General features: G+C 36.1%; 4 protein-coding genes across 11 annotated transcripts; 2 read left to right on the forward strand and 2 right to left on the reverse strand.

Moving 5' to 3' along the window:
- The first annotated feature begins 1147 nt into the window (after positions 1-1147).
- Positions 1148-8156, forward strand: LOC131014855 (uncharacterized). 6 transcript variants are annotated; one of them, XM_057942978.1, is made up of 18 exons: positions 1148-1321; positions 2062-2271; positions 2477-2543; positions 3249-3432; positions 3657-3709; positions 3978-4066; positions 4154-4390; positions 4719-4783; positions 5340-5400; positions 5480-5597; positions 5715-5796; positions 5899-5971; positions 6049-6110; positions 6515-6610; positions 6746-6900; positions 6976-7072; positions 7653-7730; positions 7808-8156. In XM_057942978.1, exons 1-18 carry the CDS (start codon positions 1315-1317, stop codon positions 7913-7915), a joined length of 1842 nt encoding a protein of 613 aa, XP_057798961.1. In that variant the 5' UTR covers positions 1148-1314; the 3' UTR covers positions 7916-8156. The 6 variants fall into 6 exon arrangements, with proteins under 6 accessions (XP_057798961.1, XP_057798963.1, XP_057798962.1 ...); XM_057942977.1 differs by lacking the exon at positions 1148-1321 and adding an exon at positions 1349-1383; XM_057942980.1 differs by lacking the exon at positions 2062-2271.
- A 104-nt stretch (positions 8157-8260) lies between these two features.
- LOC131014857 (GCN5-related N-acetyltransferase 4, chloroplastic-like) lies at positions 8261-11371 on the reverse strand. The gene is made up of 3 exons (XM_057942981.1): positions 10946-11371; positions 8822-9203; positions 8261-8737 (listed from the first exon to the last, which is right to left on the reverse strand). Exons 1-3 carry the CDS (start codon positions 11097-11099, stop codon positions 8401-8403), a joined length of 873 nt encoding a protein of 290 aa, XP_057798964.1. The 5' UTR covers positions 11100-11371; the 3' UTR covers positions 8261-8400.
- Positions 11372-12280: 909 nt separating this feature from the next.
- LOC131014859 (mRNA-decapping enzyme subunit 2-like) lies at positions 12281-15729 on the forward strand. The gene is made up of 8 exons (XM_057942986.1): positions 12281-12572; positions 13137-13288; positions 13442-13569; positions 14114-14209; positions 14420-14572; positions 14736-14839; positions 14916-14983; positions 15273-15729. The coding sequence occupies exons 1-8, from the start codon at positions 12493-12495 to the stop codon at positions 15449-15451; spliced, it is 960 nt and encodes a 319-aa protein (XP_057798969.1). The 5' UTR covers positions 12281-12492; the 3' UTR covers positions 15452-15729.
- LOC131014858 (double-stranded RNA-binding protein 2-like) lies at positions 15677-20294 on the reverse strand. 3 transcript variants are annotated; one of them, XM_057942984.1, is made up of 4 exons: positions 19994-20212; positions 19642-19889; positions 17456-17675; positions 15677-16960 (listed from the first exon to the last, which is right to left on the reverse strand). In XM_057942984.1, exons 2-4 carry the CDS (start codon positions 19885-19887, stop codon positions 16014-16016), a joined length of 1413 nt encoding a protein of 470 aa, XP_057798967.1. In that variant the 5' UTR covers positions 19888-19889; positions 19994-20212; the 3' UTR covers positions 15677-16013. The 3 variants fall into 3 exon arrangements, with proteins under 3 accessions (XP_057798967.1, XP_057798966.1, XP_057798968.1); XM_057942983.1 differs by having other exon boundaries at positions 19973-20212; XM_057942985.1 differs by having other exon boundaries at positions 19642-20294.
- Positions 20295-22523: the final 2229 nt, after the last annotated feature.

The raw sequence follows: 22523 nt of genomic DNA on the forward strand, positions 1-22523 counted from the left end.
TTTATTTTAGTAAAACAAAAATTTAATGCAATTGTTTAAATTTAAAATTTGGACTATGTCTTAAGACATCCAAAATAAAGATAGAGTACCATCAAAATGGGACGAAGGATGATACTAGACACGACTGTAAAATTGGTAATAAATTAAATATTAATTAATAATATATTAAATATTGAGCTATTACTAAAACACACACATAAATTAAATATAAACTAATGCTAGCATTTGCACTTCGTGCAATGCACGAGAAATATTTTTATATTTATATAACATTGATACCAACTTAATTATCATATTTATAAATATAATTAAAAATTAATTTTAACTGAATATTGAAAATACAAAAAAAATAAAGAGAAATCACAATAATAAAAATTGATATTATGAAAGGCAAAAAAAAAAAGATAAAAAAAAGAATTAAAAATTAGATTTATTTAAAAAAAGATGAGAGATGAGAGATAATTTCTTTGTAATTTTGATATTTAAATAAATATAATTTTTATATTTTAATTCAAATATTTACTTAAAATATACTTTCTTTGTCCATAAAAGAATTTACTACTTTTTATTTTTGGGACATCCACAGAAAACTTCATACCTATTTTTGGCTATACCCCACCACTTATAAATACCTCATTTACCCTTAATTTTCACTTTTTCACCCTTCTCAATATTAATTACAATCCATTTTCACACCTCTTAATACAATCAACAATATTTTCTCCACTCAATAATTTATTTATTTTAAACCATGCATCACTTCCTCATAGGAGTTCTTTCATGGACAAAGGGCGTATACAATGAAAGCTCTTATTGTGATCTTTAATTTGATATCCATATTATTTTATAATTTGTCAAATTTCACAATTTTAGAAAGAAACAAAACAAATAAATAGAAAAGATAATGAAATATATATATATATATATATATAATTTATAAATAAACATTCAATTTTAATTTTTTTTATAATTATAAAATTACCACTAAATTTTAAAAATAATTTCAATTCGAAAATTGCATTTTTGATATATTATAAATTATAGCTTATAGATTTTACATCCTAATTCCCAAGCGAAAATAGGCAGAATTGTTTGAGATATTTTATATTTCCAAACTCGGCAGATTTTATTATTTTAACCTCATAACTAAAGTCGTGTTCCTACAATCTCAATAAATCGCATTCCTAGAAAGACGGCAGCTGTCGCGATCTCCAGCTTCGCCACCTAATCAGCATATTCGGTGCAGTCTTCCATAGTTTTCTTCGCCAACCTCTACCGCTTCTTCTCTCAATTCAACTGTTTTGCCTTTCAAATATGGCAGGTAATTTTTTCTTCTTTCTTTTTCACTATTGATAGACTAGGAGATTTTCATGTTACACGCGGGTGTGATTTATTTATTTTACAATAATGTTGTTTTGTAGCTGATAGATGACTGTATATTCGATTTTGAAGTTCTACATTTTTTAGCTTTTCTTGGCTATGGTGTGCTAGGATGTGTTGTTTTGTGCATCGTTGTTGTGATGGATGAACTGGAAATGAAATGAGTTAATTAAATCATGTTTTTTATTATAATGAGGTGATTTTTTATTGTCTAAATTGATAGCTCAATCTGTAGTTGAGCTTTGTGGATTTATAATGATTAACGATTTAATGAGAGTTCTTGTATTCGTGATTGCTCGGAGGAGTTTTAGAGAGTAAATTCTCATTTCGGGTCACTTGGTGACTAGCCACATTTGTGGATGTATTATGATTCTTGATGTCATAATTAGGAGAAAATTAGATGCTTAAGTGATTAGACCGTAACAGAAAGGGTCCGGTGGAATTTTAATACTTTGAGGAAGTTAATTTGAATATTTTCCACCTCATTCCTTCTTTTGCGGGGAAGAGGCATGGAGGTGGAGGAACTACAAGAAGTTTAATATGCTGGTGAAATGAAACTACATTAAATTTCCCAGGCAGAAAGCAAAGTCTTGCCAACGACTTAATAGAGATTGTGATTTTTGATTAAGCTCTTATCCATAACAAGCATAATAATGGTGCAAAATTTCAATTTTCATGCAGCAATGTCAGGGAAGATTGTCCAACATGTTCTGGTAGCACATTGCTGCCAGCAGGATAGGCAGTTAAGCACCCAATACCGAAAGGATTGTTGTACCCCTTATAGAAAAAACTTGCTTCCCTACCTAAGTGGAAAGCTGGCGTGGAATGACATCTCCACCAAGCAATTGTCCACATTCTCAAATTTAAACCGAGCAATTGTTTACTGCAATGGTCTGTTCTAGATTCTCATTATTTCAGGTTGTTTTCAGGCTTACCCTGCCTGGACCTGAACTTTCGAATGTTTTGATTGATCTAACCATTTCGTTGTGCATCTCTAGCTGATTTCTTTTTGTCGGTGTTTTGAAACTTCTCTATCTAATTTATTACTTGAGTTCATAAATTTTGTGTTCGTTATATGTATTTATTCTTCTCGCAGCGGCCTCATCTTCCACCATTATACCTTCTGTTGACAAAATTGCATTTCTCAAGCTTCAAAATGGCAGGTCAGTAAAGAGCTTTTTGATTTCTCTTTTGATATGATCAGATTGGTTTATTGATTGTTTCATGTGGATTGTATAAATTGTCGTCAAGTATGATTATCCATGTCAAAGCAGTAGTTTATTTATTGGGAGTGAGTCAGGAAATTTCTTATACATGCAAATCTATATCAAAAGGTCTCAAGAATGTTTCTTGACCGGATGGCTGGATGTAAAATCAACTCACAAGCTCTTAGGTTCATTTTTTTTGTCTTAATTGTGTGAGTTTGCTAGTAGGGATTAACAACTATTTTGTTCCGTGTTGCATAAGAAGTTGTACAATAGGTAATTTTCTATTAAACGTGGCAGCATGCTTTTCCTAACTTATAATATGCAAATTGAGATTCAGTAAGCATATGGACAACATATATTAAAGACCGTTCAACCATAAAAATCACTTGTTGAAGACTATTCTCGCTTGTGTATATTATGATACATTTTCTGTGGTAGGATCCTTGACACCTTTTTGCCTCTGTTGAGAACCAATGTGTGTTACATGTGTTGATGGTGAATGCTTGGATGGTTTTGCTGCTTATTATGTTTTATTATGGTATTAAATGATTTTTTTTTCCTTATATTCTTTAGTTTTTCTGGTATTTCGATGATACCCCACCAAGGTCTCCACTTCACATCTCCCTACTGATACATTTTTTGTCATCGTTCTTGGAACAGTGATATTCGAGGTGTTGCTGTGGATGGTGTTGAGGGTGAACCTGTTAGCCTCACAGAACCAGTTACAGAAGCAATTGCAGCTGCTTTTGCAGCATGGTTGTTGGATAGAAAGAAACCAGATTCATCTACACGGTTGAAAGTCTCTATAGGGAATGATTCACGAATATCTGCACAGAAGTTGCAGGTATCAGTTATATGAGCTTTATGTTTATATGCTGGTTGTACAATCCCCGTGATTTTATGGTTTTATGCATGGTTAGCCACATTCTAAATTTGGCCAAAGGTCAATTTATTATGATTATTTTCTTTCAGTGTTACTGGATAGCTAAGATTGCTGATGATTTGTTGGTAAATGGATTGCTAACCAATCTATTAAATAACTAAGGTTAAATTCTGGTTATATTACAGGATGCAGTATCTCGAGGTCTAGCTGGCGGTGGTGTTGATGTGATCCAGTATGGGTGCGTTAAGATTTCTATCTTGTTTTTGTGATGGATAAAAAATTTCTTTATAACCTAGCGAGAACTTCTCCCACAGTTACAAATCTGGTCATTTCTTAGTGGTTCTGCCAACTATAACAACTTCTACTTTCCATTATCATACATTCCCAGATTACTGAAAATACTTTCATGTAATTGAAAGATGGATATTTACTGTGTAAGAGATGAAAAATGATTACCCTGAACGGACATTATCTTGTAAATTCCAATCACTGTTATACTTGTGTAGATTAGCATCCACACCAGCAATGTTCAATAGCACTCTCACTAAAAATGAAGATTTCTTGTGTCCAGTAGATGGATCTATAATGATAACAGGTTCTCATCTCTTTCCTACCTTTTTTTTCTTAAATTCTGTTCCACGTAGATAGAACCTCTTGTGATTTGTGTCTTTTCTCGGAACAGCAAGCCATCTTCCTTACAATCGCAATGGGTTTAAGTTCTTCACTAATGCTGGTGGGCTTGGGAAAGTGGATATCAAAGACATATTGGAACGCGCTGCTGATATCTACAAAAACTTCACTGATGAAAGTCTGAGGGAAGCCGAAAAAAGAGCAGCACAATCTGTAAAAAGAGTAGACTACATGACTATTTATACATCTGATCTGGTAGCAGCAGTTCGCAAAGCTGCAGGAAACATAGGTTTGCCTTCAAATATGCACCCATATGACTATTATATGGCACCACTTCATTCTAGATAGATAGAGAAGTTCAGTTCACTTCCACACCAACAAAGAACTAGTTCCATATTTTATCTGATTTGATATCTTTCTCTACTCATTCTACGCTTCTTCTCCTCTTTCCTCTTCTGCTAAAGCTACAGACAATGGTTTTCTTTTTTTCTCTTTTTAAATAGAAAAATTTATGGTATAGTTGCAACCTATTCAAATTCACATTTTAGTGATATAGGCATCTATTGTTAATTTGTATGGTCAATCTTTCTCACCCTTCTTACTTTTCTGAATTTCAGAGAAGCCACTGGATGGATTCCATATAGTTGTTGATGCAGGAAATGGAGCTGGAGGATTCTTTGCTGTGAGTTTGAGAACTGTTAAACATGTTTTTCCTATAGCTTCTTATTTTCTCATCATGGTCTTTTTAGGAATTAAAACATAATATCAAAGGTAACGAAGCTTCAATTGAGGAGCACGTCATGATGCATAGTGCTTATACTCGCATAGGAAAACTAGTATTCATAAAATATGTTGATCTCTTTGCAAAGTTCGTAAAGGTTTCTGCATGACAAACACTGCTTAGATTGCATATTCATGTGCTTTAGACAAATATTTTTTCACTTCAAATGTTAAATGTTAAATGTCAACATCAACCATGAATTGAGTCACCTTCTTTAACTTTTGTGCTAGAGAATCCCTATCATTCCAATATATCATGCATACAATTTTGAGCTGAATCAACATATCAAGAGTCTTTTATATAGATACAAGAAAACATGTAGAATATGCTATTTTTGGTGAAGGTATCCCGAACATAATTATATTATTGTAATGGTATTTCCTAAACTTTCGATGTCATTTCCTGGTTGAAGATATTGGAGTAACTGAGCTACTGTGTTCCATTAATGGTCTATCAGGGAAAGGTGCTCCAGCCTTTGGGTGCTATTACTTCTGGAAGTCAATTCCTAGAGCCAGATGGTAACGGTTCTGGAAGATTCGTGAATGGGCTTAGGGTGTTACAACATCTTGGTTCTGAATCTAAAACTATCTTTTCCAGGATATTTTCCCAATCACATTCCAAACCCAGAAGATAAAGATGCAATGAAAGCTATCACCAGGGCCGTACTTGACAACAAAGCAGATTTGGGCATCATCTTTGATACTGATGTTGACAGGTAGCAGTTTGGTGGATCTCTCTCTCTCTCTCTCTCTCTCTCTCTCTCTCTCTCTCTCTCTCTCTCTCTACATCAGATAAATGGTATCTGATAAACAATGTCCTGTGCTTTTGTTAGATCTGCTGCTGTGGACTCCAGTGGACGTGAGTTAAACCGGAACCGTTTGATAGCCCTCATGTCTGCTATTGTCTTGGAGGATGTATGGCTTAACCAGAACCGTTTGTTAGCTCTTTATAAAATTGAAGTTTTACCCACTTGCAATGCCTTAACCTGACAAACCATTTTGTTTTATTTTAACTAGCACCCTGGGACTACAATTGTCACCGACAGTGTGACATCAGATGGATTAACTACATTCATTGAAAAGAAGCTGGGTAAGATAAGTGTTAACTAATGTTTTTGTGTTTTTTCTATCACTATACTTACAGTTACCGCCAAACTATATTGCCAGGTGGAAGGCACCATAGATTCAAAAGAGGCTACAAAAATGTGATTGATGAAGCTATTCGTTTGGTAATGCTCATTTAATAATAAGTTGAAATATAGACTTTAGGAACTGTTTGTGCTAATAGTCTGAATTTGAGACTGTTAGGCGAATCATAATTCCAGCAGCATGTGACTTCTCGGGGAAAACGACTAATGCATTTTGCAGCTTTATATTTGTAGACTTTAGATCATCTGGCTACATGTCGGATTAAGTAATTCTGTTGTGAGAATTATAGGTCGAGAAGAAGAAGGTATTGCCAGCTTAAAGAACTCCCCTCGGGCTTAAGTATGGAAACATGAGATTTCAGAAAAGTTGTTATTTTCACTTACAGGAGCCACTTCCAACTGCTGATAACTTTAGATTTGTTAATAACCGTCAATCATTCTTCAATCCTGATATGTAAAAAGCTGTATCGGTTGAATAATTACAGAATTCCGTGGGAGAGGAGTCACATTTAGCTATTGAAACCAGTGGCCATGGAGCACTCAAGGAGAATCATTGGCTTGATGATGGAGCATATCTCATGGTAGTCCTCTTTTCTTTAACCTTAATCAGTACTAGATTTTCTCTTTGTTCTTTTCGTCTCATCATTTTGAACCTATACACTCGAAAATTTCAACAATGGTCACCCCTTTGCTTATATGCTTAAAATTACTTGTAGGTCAAACTCTTAAATAAACTCGCATCAGCCAAGGCTTCTGGAGTAGGTAAAGGCAGCAAGGTTCTGACAGACATGGTGGATGGCCTACAGGAACCAGCTTTTTCTATTGAACTAAGACTTAAAATTAACCAAGACCATGAAGATCTTAAAGGAGGGTGAGCTATTCTAAACCTTGCAGATTTATACTGTAATTGGATTTCACAGCATACTAATTTAGTTGCTACTTTTAGATCATTCCGTGCGTATGGAGAGGCTGTGCTAAAAAATTTGGAGAACATCATTGATTCAGATCCAAAACTTCAGAAAGCCCCTGTTAACTATGAAGGAGTAAGTTGTAACCAGTGTTTTGACAAAAAACTCAAGTTGGAAGCTCCGATTTCACAATTAACCTTTTATGCAACATGTTGGGATATTTTACTTTAGGGTTAATCATGTTTTGTGCCCCAACTTTCATTTTCTATTGAAATAACCCCAACTTCAGCGTATCCAGGAAATGTCCCAAAGTTTTGTTTTCTATTCAAAACTCCCAAAATTTTGGTGTTTTCCAAAAAATGTTCCGCTATACAAAATCAAGCGCCGGAATAATGAGTCACCTTGCCGAATTCTTGTAGTTGAGGACATTTTCTTTAAAATGCTGAAAGTTCGGGATTTTTGAATAGAAAATAAAATTTTGGAACGGTTTTTAGAAAATGCTGAAAGTTGAGGACATAAAACATAATTTACCCTTTACTTCATCTATGTCACTCAATGCTCATTTTAAATGCTCAAAATATCAGTAGTTATATGTGGTTATGTCAATATCATAAGTCCCTTCATATGAGGTGCATTGAAATCTTGTTAGCATGTCCTTGGAAGCATTTTCTTCCATCTAATTCATGATCTGACTCATTATTATCCTTATAAATAGGTGAGGGTTTCCGGCTATGGTGGATGGTTCCTTTTGAGACTCTCACTTCATGACCCTGTTCTGCCCCTTAATATTGAGGTGATTATTAGTTTAACATTCGATAAAGCATTATATCATACTTTGCATAAAACGGATTGTTCGTGCGGATTCTGCAGGCACCAAGCAAGGAGGACGCCATCAAGCTTGGTCTAGTTGTTCATTCTTCTGTGAGAGAGTTTACAGCTCTTGATACATCCGCGTTGAACAAATTCATCCAAATGTAGTCGATGGTGAACAACATCAAGATCAGTGCATTCCCAAGAATCCCAACTGCAACAATCGGCCACTGTGGCTTCTTCGACATGCCAAACGGTGTTTTTGAAACCGATTGCCTCGTTTCTCCCGAGTGCTGTAATCTTCGTTGCAATGTAATAATAGATTTTCACTATCTTCAGGCCATACAGATAAAACACTGGATCGAAATGAATAACAGATGAAATAAAGATGTTCATGTTCTTAATTTCATAGAATGATGAGAAACAACTTGCTATAGCCTTGATATTGATCTTTATTTTAATGTTTTATGACGAAAATATCACAAAATTCTAATGTTTGATTTGTAAAGTGAATGGAAAAACTCAATGCTTTCATAATTGTATGACAATCTAATTGAGTCACAAAACAATATCACATCCAGAAATAATTACATTAGCGTATCAGCAACGTGTTCAATTATCTACATGTTGAAATTATGTCATCTACTCAGCAGTTACAGGTAACAGGCATCATTTTCCAGCATTTTTCTGCCTCCTACATTACCTGAACTGTTTGTGGAATTGAGGAGCTTCATCATGAAGTTGAACTGCATCTCCGGTGACGTCCTCGGCTCCGGCCAGTTCGCTCCGGCTGGCACATCGATGCATCTGAAGCCTCTGCTTGTGTAGAGCTTCGTAGCTCCAGGGTTGTTAAGGTCAGAATGCAACGCGATGGCACGGCATCCCCAAGATTTAGCCTTTGCCTCCGCTTTAGCAACCAAGGTCTTCGCTATTCCCTTTCTCCGAAATCTTTCTCGGACAGCAACATTCGATATGTACGCAATTCCTGTCCTGACCGTGATCACAAACACACGTACCGCGCCTCAGATGTAGTTGGTGGAATTCGAATTCAAGACATAATGCCAACGAGCGTACCTTCTTTGTCGATGAGGCCCTTTTCGTGGAAGAAAATCTGCTACCGTATCCACTGTCAAGATCCCAGCTACATACCCTTTGCTTAGACTGAGTTTTCCATCAAAACTTGCAATCCTGAGATCATCACTCCCTAAGAAAGAAGTTCCGGTTACAGCAACTAGGCAAGTTCTTCGGCAGCCCTTTGGTAGCGAGAATCCAAAGAGCATCGCGATTAGCCTGTCAATTCTCATTACAAAATCTAGAGGGAAAATGAATTCTGGGAAGAAAGAGCTGCAGTGCGTCTCAGCGACTTCCCAGCAGTCCTCTATCCTCGCCTCACGAACGAGGATCTCGGGAGAGACTGTGGGGAATAATTCAGCCACTTGACTGGCTCTACAAGAACCTATGATATTAAATAACATGGTAAGAATATGCAGAAACACAATGTATGATGATGAAACTTAAGCTTATGCCAACAGTCACAGAATTCCAAACTCCAGAATACCAAAATAATTATCTCATTAGATCTTACAAAATATTTGGTTGCATACCATTTGTTCACATCTATCGACATCATCATAGGATGGACACAAAGTCAATGCGACGTCGCTTTCTTGTGTATTGATCAAATAAAAGATGATATGAATGTCACTCTGATTACCAAGAATAATCAAGGGACATTATGATTATCATGGTAACACAAATCATCTCTTTCAATTTTTCTCACCCGAACTACTACTACAACCAAGAGACATTCACATTGTGGGGGGAGTCATACCTAAGCACAATCCAAACTTTAGGGAGAACAAAGAATCTTTTGGAGAGTACAAATGGTAACAATCCTAATCCCGGAAATTCTGATATTCTTCCTCAATTTGCAGATAATGAGTTTCATGTCCATTCAAGAAAGACAATAATGCTATACTCTGGACCTAGACTACGAACTATATCTGAATCTAAGTTCACTTAGGTAAGGAAAGTTTTGAGTGTTCACAACAATATACCTGTTAATGATGACATGGACCTTCCTATAGCTCTAGGAAAGGGTGTTAGATCTTGCATTCCAAGTTTAAATACGACGAGTGCCTTGAACAATTCAAGAAGTCCTCCTAAATTGAGAATACTCATGAATGAGGGAATTTGGAGCTTTGGAAAAGAATGGGACAAGGGAGACCTCTAATATTCCTAATGGAAAGAAACCAGTTGGATGTAAATGGGTTTTCACAATTAACCGTAGGCTGAATAAGCTCAACGGAAGGCTAATGGAAGTATTGATAATCTCAAAGCTTGCCTTGCAGCTGGGATTTTAGTCAATCCTATGGCACAGACTATGGGAGACATTCACTCTAGTTGCCAAACTCAACATTATCAATGTTCTAATCTCCCTTGCAACCAACAATGATTGGCCATTGCATCAATTGCATATCAAGAATGCTTATTGTAGATGGTGATTTAGAAAAACAGACGTAAATGGAGATTCCACTAAACTTAGAAACTTCCATCAACTTCAACGTCATCTACAATTTCAAGAAATCCTTGTATGGTTCTTAACAATGCCGAACAAATTCTGCAAATGCACTAATATAGTATGATATACCCATGCCAGATTGATCACACCTTGTATATAAAGTTCCCTCATGAAAGGAAAACCGAATCCCTAATAGTGCATGTCGATACCTTCAAACTAACTAGCAAGAAAGAACCAAATTAAACTAGAATTGAAGTAAAAAGCCTCAATTAAGAGTGAGGTTCTTCAAGCCTTCAACAATGGTACACATACACCCCATGCTAGCATCATACGAGCAACAAGAACAGTTGAGAGCATATGAGCAGATGTGGATAACTTAATAACATAAAAAGGGTCACCTTCAAATATCCATGAATCTCTAGTCCACTCACTGTCCATGGTCACGCACCATCTTTGCCTTAAATTGTGAGATATTCTTGCTCTAAGTTTCACTACTGTTTATCAGTGTGTGACAGTGAGTTGCTTCGACTAGGACAAGGTCAACACTAAAAGACAATCTTGGTTACTATCAGACATCAACCTTATACACCTGATTGGCTCAAGTCTCTTCAAATTATAGCATCATCAATCACACGAAAATGGAACATGAAAACGGAAAATTATGTTCGTAATCGTACCTGATAAGAGCTGAGGTGGAGAAGAGAATCCAGATTTGGGAATCTGGCAATGAGACAAATTGGGAATACAAGAAAAAGGTTGATGCTTGAGATTCTTGATTTGGGCAGTGGCACTGAGATTAAGGATGCCCCCTCCTAAACAAATCGTCTGCATCTCTCTCTCTCTCTCTCTCACTAGATGGAGATGGAGACAAGGATGCAGAGAGAAGAAAAGGTATAAAAAATTCTACCTTTTCTTACTTCTAGGACTCCCAAAATTTCAGGGATCTAAGATGCTCTCTCTCTCTTTCTCTTACGAAACCATGGGAAATAGGGTAGGTTGTAAACAGATTTTTGGTGAAGTCTGTTTTTGTAGTTAAAGAAATGAAAGGAAAGACGAGCAAACAGACAACTGAGAATGAGCTCACGTAAGTTTGAATCTGACGTCTTGTTTTTACTACTATCTTATTACAATCAAATACTACATCCGTAACAAATTTTACCGTTCCAAAGCTTATTCAACAATAAATATTCATTGCCATCAAAATCAAAAATAGTATTTTTCAGGAGTCTAAATCTAATAAATTTCATTAATTTCATTAATTTGTAGCTGAGAAATTGGGGAATCTAACTAAATTTTCAGAGAGAGAAGAACAATGAAGCATGTACTACGTAATGTCTAATACATAAGTTCAACTTTCATTGATTTTCACTTTCTAATTTGTATTGGAATAAAATATGCTATATTCTTTTTTACCAAAAACAACCCTCAAATAAAAGTGAAGAGCGGCCACCCCTATGTTTGGTTCAATTGTGGATAATCATTTGTGGACGTAATTATAAAATAAATATTACATACAAATTGATGACTCAATTCACCTCTCCCAACCTTTGTTTTTGGAAGATTTATTCAATATTAAGTTATTGATAGTTAAAATATTTCTTGGCTGACACACCTAAATTTGAAGAATCCTCTTACTATTATATAATTTGATATATTAAATTATTGATAATTTGAGTTATTTATTTTATGTTCTTTTTTTATTGTTAAGAAATTAAATAAAAAATATTATTTTGCCAATCAATTGGAATGAATGTATCTCATTTGAATTTACTTAACGCATCAATCTTGTTTGTCAAATTTTATCCAAACAAAAAATCCAATTTTTAATCATCGTGGAAAAGTAATCCAAAAGAAATTACTATTATTATTATGGTGTGTAAAAGTGAAAAGGATAGCGTAGTTAAGCTCACTAGTCACTACTAAGGGAGTATATGATTTTTAAATATACTCCAAACATCGATTAAAAAAAATCTAAACATATCTCTTGCCTTCAAAGACATCCTCTCTGAATTGTCTAAAAAAAAGTAATCCTTTTTTCTTCAAAAAAAAAAGGTCATCCGCTCTGTATTAATTTATGTATTAAAAAATACATCATTTTACAATTAATTATTCCGATAATATTTTTTAGAAAATAAATTATTCCAATAAAACATATATCGAGACTTGTATATTTTTACCCAAAATATTTGAGAAGGGAAGGCCTAGGCTTTGATGAAAAGAAAGAATGTCAGGCATGAACCGATCTGCAATCGCTCCATCCAAGTATGCCCTTCCCCCTAAAGAGCTCCTCGACGATCTCTGCAGGTGCACACTGGGATTTCTTGGAATTTTTCAATTTACATTTCTCTTTTATTGGGTGAATTGAGATTTGGTGGACAAGTTTCAAATTTTCTCAATCTTCCATTTCTTGTTTCTTCCCTTCTCCGCTTTTCGCTGTTCGGCCGGATTAGCACTAGTTTTCTGTTTATTAAAAGTCTCTATCAAATGATATATTAAATTGCAAACTGAAAGTATGTGTTGGTGTGTGTTATGTGCTTGATTGTGGTATAAATTTAGGCTATTTCAGTAAAGAATGTTGCTTTTGCCTTACTGCAATTGCAATTACTAAGGAATGCATGTAGCATTTTTATCGAATTTTTTCTTGATGTATAGTGTTGAATGATTATAAGTTTACATTGTTGAATCCTGAGTGGTTGATATGTGGTTGATACATGATGCATCATGATTGATACATTTGTTGTGAAACAATCTTGAAGTTAAATATCTTTCCCATAGCCACAAAATATTAAGTTATATCTTGTAGTTCGTATATAGGTTTTACTTGTATATAGTTTCATTTTGTTAACTGCTATCCTATTCATTTCACAGTCGTTTTGTTCTAAATGTGCCTAAGGAAGACCAGCAGTCGTTCGAGAGGATTTTGTTTCTCGTGGAGTATGCACATTGGTTTTATGAAGATAACTCGGTTGAAAAGAATCCATCTCTGAAGTCGTTAACCTTGAAGGAATTTACTTCCTTATGTATCCTTCACCACTTCCAATTTGAATGCATTTAAAAGCTAAACCATTGTTTGACTTATCTGTATAGACAGTCTTGGATTTGATTTAAATTTTGTTAATGTGATTATTAGTACTTTTCGACTGTAAACCTTAGTTCTCCTTAATATCTTGCAGTGTTCAACAACTGTAATGTCTTAAAGCCGTATGTTGCTCATATAGACGATATATTTAAGGACTTCACTTCCTATAAAGTCAGAGTTCCTGTGACAGGGGCCATTATACTGGATGAAACCTATGAGAGGGTGAGTGATTTGCACGTGATTACTGGAACATATTAGGTAGTTAGGTGGATACAGCATCGTTGAGTATGTGACTAGGTTGATGTCTTCTCCTCGTTTGTTGTGGGTTGTTTTCTACATTCAGTGTGCATGGGTTGGTTCATTGGCAATTATCTCCAGTTGAAACTTCTAAATTTTGTGTCTTAATCTTTTCCAAGGATCATTACAATATATTCAGCCTTCGATTTTGGGAATATGTTCTTTTTGTTTATTCTTGTAGTTTTTTTCTCATTCATCTCAGTGATATGTGCTTTAGAATTATGCTTGATTTCCGTATTATGTTTGTTATCACCTATTGTCCAGATTTACCCATTGAATTTTGCCAAAAGTTAAGTAGGTGATGTTAAGTGTATGGAGATAAACTTTTAGTCATTTCATGTAGAGATGACCTTGTGTTGTATATGAGAGATGAGCAACTATTTGAGCATGATGTTTCACTATGAAAAATCTGTTTCTTTTTATGTTTTCACTGTTTTTTAGCTTCTCGTTTTTTTGTTCTCGTCTGCAGTGCTTACTAGTGAAGGGATGGAAAGGGACAAGTTGGAGCTTTCCCCGTGGTAAAAAGAACAAAGATGAGGAAGATCACAGTTGTGCCATTAGAGAAGTATGAACATCTTTCTTGCTGTCTGTATGTACATTGTTTTCTTGAATTATCAGTGGAAATGTTACTTTGTAATGTGATAGGTCTGAAACTTGTGTCATTGCTTAATAACACAGCTTATATATATGTTTATGATATTCCTCCATCCCATATTTTCTTACCTCGTATTCAAACATATAAACTGTTACCAAATTCATTTTCTGCGAGATGCAGGTCCTCGAGGAAACAGGGTTTGATGTATCAAAACTTATTAACAAAGACGAGTACATTGAGATGATTTTTGGACAGCAGAGAGTGAGATTGTACATAGTGGCTGGGGTGAAAGATGACACATTATTTGCTCCTCTTACAAAAAAGGAGATAAGTGTATGTCATTTTCCTCTTCTAATAATGTGAGCCTTTTGACTTCTAAGTTGTTAGACAATTTTCTTTTTAAGTCTCCGTTTAGAATCAGAAATTCTTATGCAAGACGCTGCATACAAAATGTCTCGTTATGTGATCTTGAGGTATCTGTTTGTCGTTATTGCAGGAAATAGCTTGGCAGGTGATTGACGAGCTTCAGCATGCAAATGCCGACGTCATATCACGTGGGAGCACTGGCCTCAAGCTCTACATGGTTGCTCCATTTTTGGCGTGAGTATCTATTATGGATTTTCTTGATTTCCATTATTTTCTAAGTCTTACAAGAGAAGTTGGGACAATGTTACAGATCCCTAAAGTCGTGGATTTCAGTGCATCCACCTCCCATGTCACCTCGACCAGACAGACCCGCGAAAGGTCCCGTCTCCTCCTATTCTTTTCCCTTATGTTAAACTTTGCAAAAACTGTATTGGAAACGCTGGAAATTGGAAACTGTGACTAGAAATAAAATCAAAGATCCTCTTAGGGTTTCATATTTGGGTTCTTGAAGTTGCATTTTTGAAATTCTCATCCAAATTGAGACCCATTTGTTGCATTTGCTCCTAGGATTGCTTGCTGAATCTCTAAAATCCTGTATTAACTATTTAGGATGGTTGTTTTCTCTTGGTTCAGTTTGATCTGAAAAGAATCATTCTCACTCGTGCAGGACTTACCGTGTGGAAGGCAAGAAACAGCTCGGGAGGCAGCTCAATGACTGAGAGCCAGTCGAGTAAAACTGTGGCCGACGTGTACACTTCTGAGGCGCGTCCTAGCCGGAGCTTCAGAAATTTCCGATTTGATACTGGCCCGATATTACAGGCTGTGGATGCGGCCTTCTCTTCTTGAAACGCACACACTGTACAGAGAACTCTTGCTGATCCGGCCAACTCTCGACCGTTGATCACAAATACCTCCCAAAAATGGAAGCATCCGTAGTTGTGTTTATCTCCGAATATTGCGCTACAAGATGTGATGAAGAATGAAGAACAGAATGAAATGTCAACTACACAATAACTATGTTTGTTGTTGTCCTATCTCATCTTTGATTTGCCAATGTTTCTTGAACATGAATGATTGGAACAATTTACTAACATTAATATGATATCGAATGTTATTATTGAGAAGCCACAGAGAAAAGGTTCGTTTCTGCATACTACTAAATTAAGTCTCCTAAGACAACAACAAGCATATTAAAGCAGAATCCGCCGGCAGCTTTAACTGTGAAAAACACGCGCTGCCAGCAATTTTTCGGCCGCATTGCTCAGAAATATTAAGAAGTTTTAACTCTTAGAAGCAGTAGAATTCTCCCACAACAACATAATAAAGAAAAACAAAAAGAGAGAGTGGGGGGTAAAAAAGAAGCCAAAACCTAGATTAGCCACAATGAAAGAAGTTGGCTGTGCCCATATCATATCTTCAGATCTTTCAAGTCTTCGATTTTGACCTCAGCTGGTTCCTGCAGCTTGTCCTGTTCAGTGGACGTCGTCTCTTCAGCTGATGGTACTGGAGGCTTGACTTTAACTGTGAGAGCTTCGGTTGTGGGTAGGTCGACTTGAATTGTCAGAGCTTCAGAAATTGGTGCAACCGGAGCAGGCTTCTTATAACCAAAAGGGTCCTCAACTAGAACAGGAGGGAGCTTGGAGAATGGTGTGTCGTCTAGCGTACCTTGTACAGCTCTAGAGAATAGTGGCTCCTCTACTTGAGGTGTGGCGGGTCTAGAAATCCGAGGATCCTCTACTTTAACAGATGGATGCACCATGGACGATAGTTCGTCCATCCGAACTGGAGCAGCAAATACAGGAACAGCTTGTCTAATAGACACGGGTGGTGCCATGTGCAAAGTAGGAGGCCTCATTACTAATGATGACTGCGGTGAAGGAAGTGGTGGCGCAGAGAACACAGGAATTGTATTCCGAATTGTCACTGGTGGTGCAATCCTACTGTGTAGGTTGCAGTGCCGGACTGGAATATAGGGTGCAGCTCCTGCTGCCGGGAACTTCTGGGGTCGGGGCATGAAGATGTCTGCCAATGATGACTGACTCTCATTCGGAACTGTAACCATTGGCTGACTTGTTGTTCTGATATTCTTTTGGAGTGTGGGGTTGTTGTTCACGGCTGGATTAGGCCTGTTGCGTTGAGCAGTTTTCGGGCATATCAAAGGAAGGATTTTTGATGTTGTAGTTGGAGACGGCTGTGTACTCGATGGCCTTGGATTTAGTGTAGGAAATTTTATGGGAAAGGATAATCTTGCCAGTCTTGCCTTTATTAGATACTTCTGCAGCGCACGAGCTACCGTCACATGCTCCTGCTCATCCTTATGGGACCTTTCATAAGGAAGCTCGGTTCGTTGCACTACTGGAAAAACATTGGGGAACAAAATGTATTAGTAACTATTAGATTCTTGCCACATAGTAACATGCTTATAAATTCAGATGCTAAGGATCATATGCTACTCAAGAAGACTAAGTAAGACTCCATTTTCTCTCCCAAACAATTTGTTTCAATAGGATCCACTCTTTTTTCACTTTTGAATTGACTGGATTATCCCCATGCCTCAACATTATTCACATGATTTGAATAGCATAATCGAAGATTATTAAGAAGCTCAGATGCAGAGGCGAGAAAGGCTGACAAACTACAGTAGCAAGTAAGGCAAAGGGACCATTGAATCGGTTTTAAAGGAGCTGACTGGCTGAGGCTGAATGGCTCTTGATTTCTTCTCATTATCTGTTTATCTTCTATTTCTTTTTCCAATTGACTTTTATACTCAGTAGACATAAAAGAAAACAAGGGATTGGTGACAGAGTGGTGGATGGATTTAAAATATGAAAACGAGTAAGGCCCACTTACAAGATTTGAGAGATAACCAAGCTGCCATGGCAGCATTCTTTTCTGCTTGCTTCTTGTTCTTAGCTGGCACACCAGTAAATATCACGCCTGCCAACTCTACAGTACACGTAAAAATAGGAAGGTGACCTAGACCAGTTCTGAAAGTCGAATAAGCAGGCAAAGACGCTCCCACTCTTTGTGAGACCTCCTGCAATAGATTCTTATATACACCTGTCTCATCCTGCAGAGTTCAGCATGGTACAGCATTAGCAAGCAGCCATATTGATTGAGAAATCCCAAACACATCATCAGAAAAAATCAATGCTTTAGATTACGCAAAAGATTGTAACAAGATGGTTTGCAAAGTTCAGATTAACAATTTGTGGACAGGGCCTTCATTTCGAGGATGAGTGTACATTGAAGAATATTGGAAATGTTCGAACTTCGAAACACACCAAGTCGTCCAATTTTTCGTAGGACAGACTATAACTGTTTGGAGCTATAAGGATCAACCATATATTTGTAACGCTTGGTGGGGTGGGTCATTTGTAAATTAGTGATGAAAATCATTAAGTGTGCTAAAGATACTATCTCCACTGAATGACCATGGGTTCCATGTGAACGATATTTCATTATATCTTCGATTTACATGAGGATCTGGTAGACATTATATTCCTTAATATTCAATCTTTTTCTTATGTTATTAACCGACAAGTAAACTGGCCATAATTTGGAAGGACCAAGGTATAATATTCTAGACTGATTATGAATCTAGCAAAATGATGGTTGTGTAGATTTGGTAATTGTGTTATCAACCGAAATGCCGGAACCGTAATTGTGTTAATCTTGCCAGAAGATAACCATTTAATGTTTCAAGCGACGATATGGTTAAGTTAAATACAGTCACACCTATTAAATTGAAACCACATAGACTGAGATAATTAACTCGAGTTCCTTCATGTCTCAAGCCTGCCAGATGAGATGTCATTTAATGTTTTAAGTGACGTTATGGTCAAGTTAAATACAGTCACATCTATTTAATTAAAACCACAGAGGCTGAGATAGTTAACTCGAGTTCGTTCACGTCTCGAGCCTGCCAGATGAGATGTCATTTAATGTTTTAAGTGGTATTATAGGGCAGTCGGATTCAGCGATACCTTATTAAATTCAAACCAAAAAGACTGAGTTAATAAAATTGTACAGTACTTCACAGCTCAAGTCCTACCTGTAACTGTAAGTTGTAACGGATGTATTGCATCATATAAGCGCATTTCACGGAATGGTGGGTCAAACAAAACAAGTTTTTTCATGGCAGGTCGGCAATACATGAGATTAAAAACACGGCATTTGCGTGATGGCCTGTGAACCAACGAAACTGTCCAAATAAATTCTAACAAACTATTCAAAACTATTTTTTATTTTGCTAACAACCAATTCTTAGCTGGAAACTATTACCAATGTCCAGAAAGTAGCCAAAACATTTACAATGCTACCAAAAGGACACAGAACATCTGACCCAGTAAAACTTCATGAGTCATCTAGAGTAGTAGAGCACAAAATTCTTTAGCTAAATGACTATATTCTCCATCCAATCAAATCATCAAATATTTTACATGCAAGATGATTTGGTACAAAAGGTCTTTATCATATATCAAAGTGCAGAAGTTACTGAAACATGTTATTGCTCATACAAGGATTAAGTATACTTGGAGGAAACAACTCAGTAAAGAATCAACGTGTCACCAAAGGCGTACTCAAAATACTAGCCAGTGAAGAGAAATTTAGTAGCCCTAGGAACTGAATCAAGTACAGTTTCTTACTTATGAAATCGGTCTTAGATGCTAACACCGACTAAATGTCAACTTCCATGAACTGATCATTCACTAAACAAAGGCAGCATTTGAGAAATAGAAATGTATTAGAATCACATAATCATTCTCAAATTTGAGATCACAGGCTCAGATAAATCCAGACTTTCAAAAGATCACATAGCCACAATGTTGCCTTCAGTATAATCCCCTTGTTCCTTAATTTTGCAGTAATTCCAATTATTCACACACAATAGAAGCACAAAATAAAAAAAAAAAAAAAAAAGCAAATGCCAGGTAAATTTCAAAGAATGGGCAATTCTAGGGAAACGAAAACAGCACAGTAAATTAATAAAAACTTAGAAGGAAAAAAGAAAGAAAAAAAGGCACTGAGCTCACCAGAATTCGGGCAGCGAGCGAGTTAGAAGGGCCGCGGCTGGCGAGAGCATTGAGCGCCACCTCAGCGGCGGAGTGTTCCGCCTGGCGGAGCGTGGAGCAGTAGCTAGGGCTCTCAAACGTCTCACCGTTAAAATTAACGGCGGCCTTGAAGCGCGGCGCGTGATCGGGACCTTCCCTGATGCACGTGTACGCCGGCAGATTGAAGCAGCTCCGTTGCGCCAGCTCCTGCAGCTGGTTCTTATACATCTCTATACCGACCACCCCCAAAAGAAAATCAAAAATAGAAAAACAAATAAAAAAATAAATTCAACAAACGGCACTGAGTTCTCACAGCCGTCTCTCGCACACTCACTATCTCTCTTCTCTATTAGCGAAATGCATCAGATCATCGTCTCAATCGAGGCTCCAATTGAGATCAGAGAGTCTTTTCCTGAGTTTTTGCTGGTTTTTCACTAGGGTTTTTGCTTGCATTTCTCAAAAGATAGGCTGAGTTTTTCGGTGAGCTTTCTAGAGAGAGAAAGGCTTTAGAAAGAGAGAGGGATGACTTTTGTTTTGCATTTTTGCTGTGCAGTAATAGTTTGGCTTTAAAAACAACGTATGAGAGAGAGAGAGTGGTGGGAATCTTAGGATGCAATCAGTTGCACGGTTAGATAAGTGTGGAAAAAATTGTACTTCTACAATATGTATAGAGGGTGAATGCGGTCGGAAATTTTTTAGTAAATTTTTTTGAGTAAAAATTTAAATTGTTCACTTCCTTATCTTTTTTTTTAAAATGTCCTTTCTTATTATACAAAGCATTCTATGTCCTATTCTTTAAATACCCTTGATTTGATGAGTTTGCTTAATTTTTTGTGAAAGTCTTACACATTTGATCGATTTGACAGCTATCAATCATAAAAGTCAACGATTTGACAGCTATCAGTCAATAATACATATGAACAATGGGCAGCTAGATTATGTGTCCGCCCGAGCGGACACATAATTTCACCGGGCGGACACATTATTTTATCGGTCAGACACATGATTTAGGTGATCATGTGTCCGACCGATAAAATAATGTGTCCGCCCGGTAAAATCATGTGTCCGGCCGGACGGACACATAATCTAGCCGCCCACGATTATATGTACTCTTGACTGATAGCTGTCAAATCGTTGATTTTTATGACTGATAGTTGTCAAATCGGTCAAATGTGTAAGACTTTCACAAAAAACCAAGCACACTCATCAACATTAAAGGGTAAAATAAGTACTTTACATAATTTGGGCATAGAATGCTTTGTATGATAACTTAGGGTATTTTTACAAAAAAAAACTTAAAAAAATGGGCATTTTTGCCTATTAACACACTTTTTTTCATAACGATGGCAAAATATTAAACTAACTCTATTTTCTATTTAAATTTACGTTATACGAGTATCGTACTATTGAGAAATTTGAATGTAATTATTTTTACTGTGAATAGGCGAAAGTACCCACTTTTATAACTTGTCTTATAAAAGTACCCACCCAAGCCAAAGTCCAAAAAGTCAAAGCCGACATGCTTGGTTTTTTGGAAAATCAGACCTGACATGCTTCGGTTTTTGTAAAATGTCTAACTCACGTCAATTTCACAAGTTTAAAATGTGATGAAGAGACAATAATTGCCCAACTCACGTCACTTTCACATTCTAATGTATACTGTATGTTTGAAAATTTATAAAAAAATTAGCTTACGTTTGCATTATAAAAACATTAGTAAGAGGACTAAAAATTTCACTATTATGTGTATTATGCAACAAAAAAATATTTAGAAACCAATGAAACAATTAGCCGCCGGAAATTCATAGCCGTGAACAGTAGCCGGCGGTCCAAATTATACACGGCTACTGGTCAGCGGCTATGAACTTCCGGCGGCTAATTACTCCATTTGTTTCATAATATTTTTTTGTTGCATAATATACATAATAGTGAATTTTTGAGCCCTCTTAGTAATATTATATTATAACACGAATACCTTAATTTAGAGTTTTTATTTAAATTTTTAATTTTATTTTTTTTATATTACAAGAAGTATACATTGATGTCAAATATGAGAGATACTGAATCTGCCAAAAATTGGATTATAGTGGGGTAAAAATACTCACTTTATGCATGATTTGATTGAACACAAAATAATACAGTAAACACATAAAATAATAGGCTATTTTTAAAGAAAACACTTGAAACTCCTGAAATGTAAACACAAAAATATTTTAGCTCTAAAAAAACAATTAGCCGCCGGAAATTCATAGCCGTGAACAGTAGCCGGTGTTCCAAAATATACACGGCTACTGGTCAGCGGCTATGAACTTCCGGCGGCTAATTAATCCATTTGTTTCATAATATTTTGTTGTTGCATAATATACATAATAGTGAATTTTTGAGCCCTCTTAGTAATATTATATTATAACACGAATACCTTAATTTAGAGTTTTTATTTTAATTTTAAATTTTATTTTTTTATATTACAAGAAGTATACATTGATGTCAAATATGAGAGATACTGAATCTGCAAAAAATTGGATTATAGTGGGGTAATAATACTCACTGTATGCATGATTTGATTGAACACAAAATAATACAGTAAACACATAAAATAATAGGCTATTTTTGAATAAAACACTTGAAACTCATGAAATGTAACCAAAAAAATATTTGAGCTCTAAAAAAACAATTAGCCGCCAGAAATGCAAATCCGGTCGTACTAGCCGTGTGAAATTTTTCACACACGGGTAGTGAATCCGGCTACGATTTTGTGGCGGCTAAAAGTTTTTTTGGGAGCAAAAAATCATTTTGAAGTAATACATATGGTTGTAAAATTTTTTACCTTGTTATTTCTATTTATTTGTTAATGTTTTAGTCAA

Source organism: Salvia miltiorrhiza, chromosome 3 (genome assembly GCF_028751815.1).
Source record: "Salvia miltiorrhiza cultivar Shanhuang (shh) chromosome 3, IMPLAD_Smil_shh, whole genome shotgun sequence".
Classification (NCBI taxonomy): Eukaryota; Viridiplantae; Streptophyta; class Magnoliopsida; order Lamiales; family Lamiaceae; genus Salvia; species Salvia miltiorrhiza.

What these genes read in the sequence shown, in the direction of transcription:
- LOC131014855 (XM_057942975.1), top strand. An exon ending in CTCAAGCTTCAAAATGGCAG is followed by an intron (nt 2,544 to 3,248) that starts GTCAGTAAAGAG and finishes TTCTTGGAACAG; the next exon opens with TGATATTCGAGGTGTTGCTG. An exon ending in ATTCATTGAAAAGAAGCTGG is followed by an intron (nt 5,972 to 6,048) that starts GTAAGATAAGTG and finishes CTATATTGCCAG; the next exon opens with GTGGAAGGCACCATAGATTC.
- LOC131014857 (XM_057942981.1), bottom strand. Translation starts at nt 11,099, where the DNA reads ATGCAGACGATTTGTTTAGGAGGGGGCATCCTTAATCTCAGTGCCACT. An exon ending in TCCACCTCAGCTCTTATCAG is followed by an intron (nt 9,204 to 10,945) that starts GTACGATTACGA and finishes TTAATATCATAG; the next exon opens with GTTCTTGTAGAGCCAGTCAA. An exon ending in GGGCCTCATCGACAAAGAAG is followed by an intron (nt 8,738 to 8,821) that starts GTACGCTCGTTG and finishes GATCACGGTCAG; the next exon opens with GACAGGAATTGCGTACATAT.
- LOC131014859 (XM_057942986.1), top strand. Translation starts at nt 12,493, where the DNA reads ATGTCAGGCATGAACCGATCTGCAATCGCTCCATCCAAGTATGCCCTT. An exon ending in CTCCTCGACGATCTCTGCAG is followed by an intron (nt 12,573 to 13,136) that starts GTGCACACTGGG and finishes TTCATTTCACAG; the next exon opens with TCGTTTTGTTCTAAATGTGC. An exon ending in GAAGGAATTTACTTCCTTAT is followed by an intron (nt 13,289 to 13,441) that starts GTATCCTTCACC and finishes AATATCTTGCAG; the next exon opens with TGTTCAACAACTGTAATGTC.
- LOC131014858 (XM_057942985.1), bottom strand. Translation starts at nt 19,887, where the DNA reads ATGTATAAGAACCAGCTGCAGGAGCTGGCGCAACGGAGCTGCTTCAAT. An exon ending in CGCTCGCTGCCCGAATTCTG is followed by an intron (nt 17,676 to 19,641) that starts GTGAGCTCAGTG and finishes TGAACTCTGCAG; the next exon opens with GATGAGACAGGTGTATATAA. An exon ending in TTGGTTATCTCTCAAATCTT is followed by an intron (nt 16,961 to 17,455) that starts GTAAGTGGGCCT and finishes ATGTTTTTCCAG; the next exon opens with TAGTGCAACGAACCGAGCTT.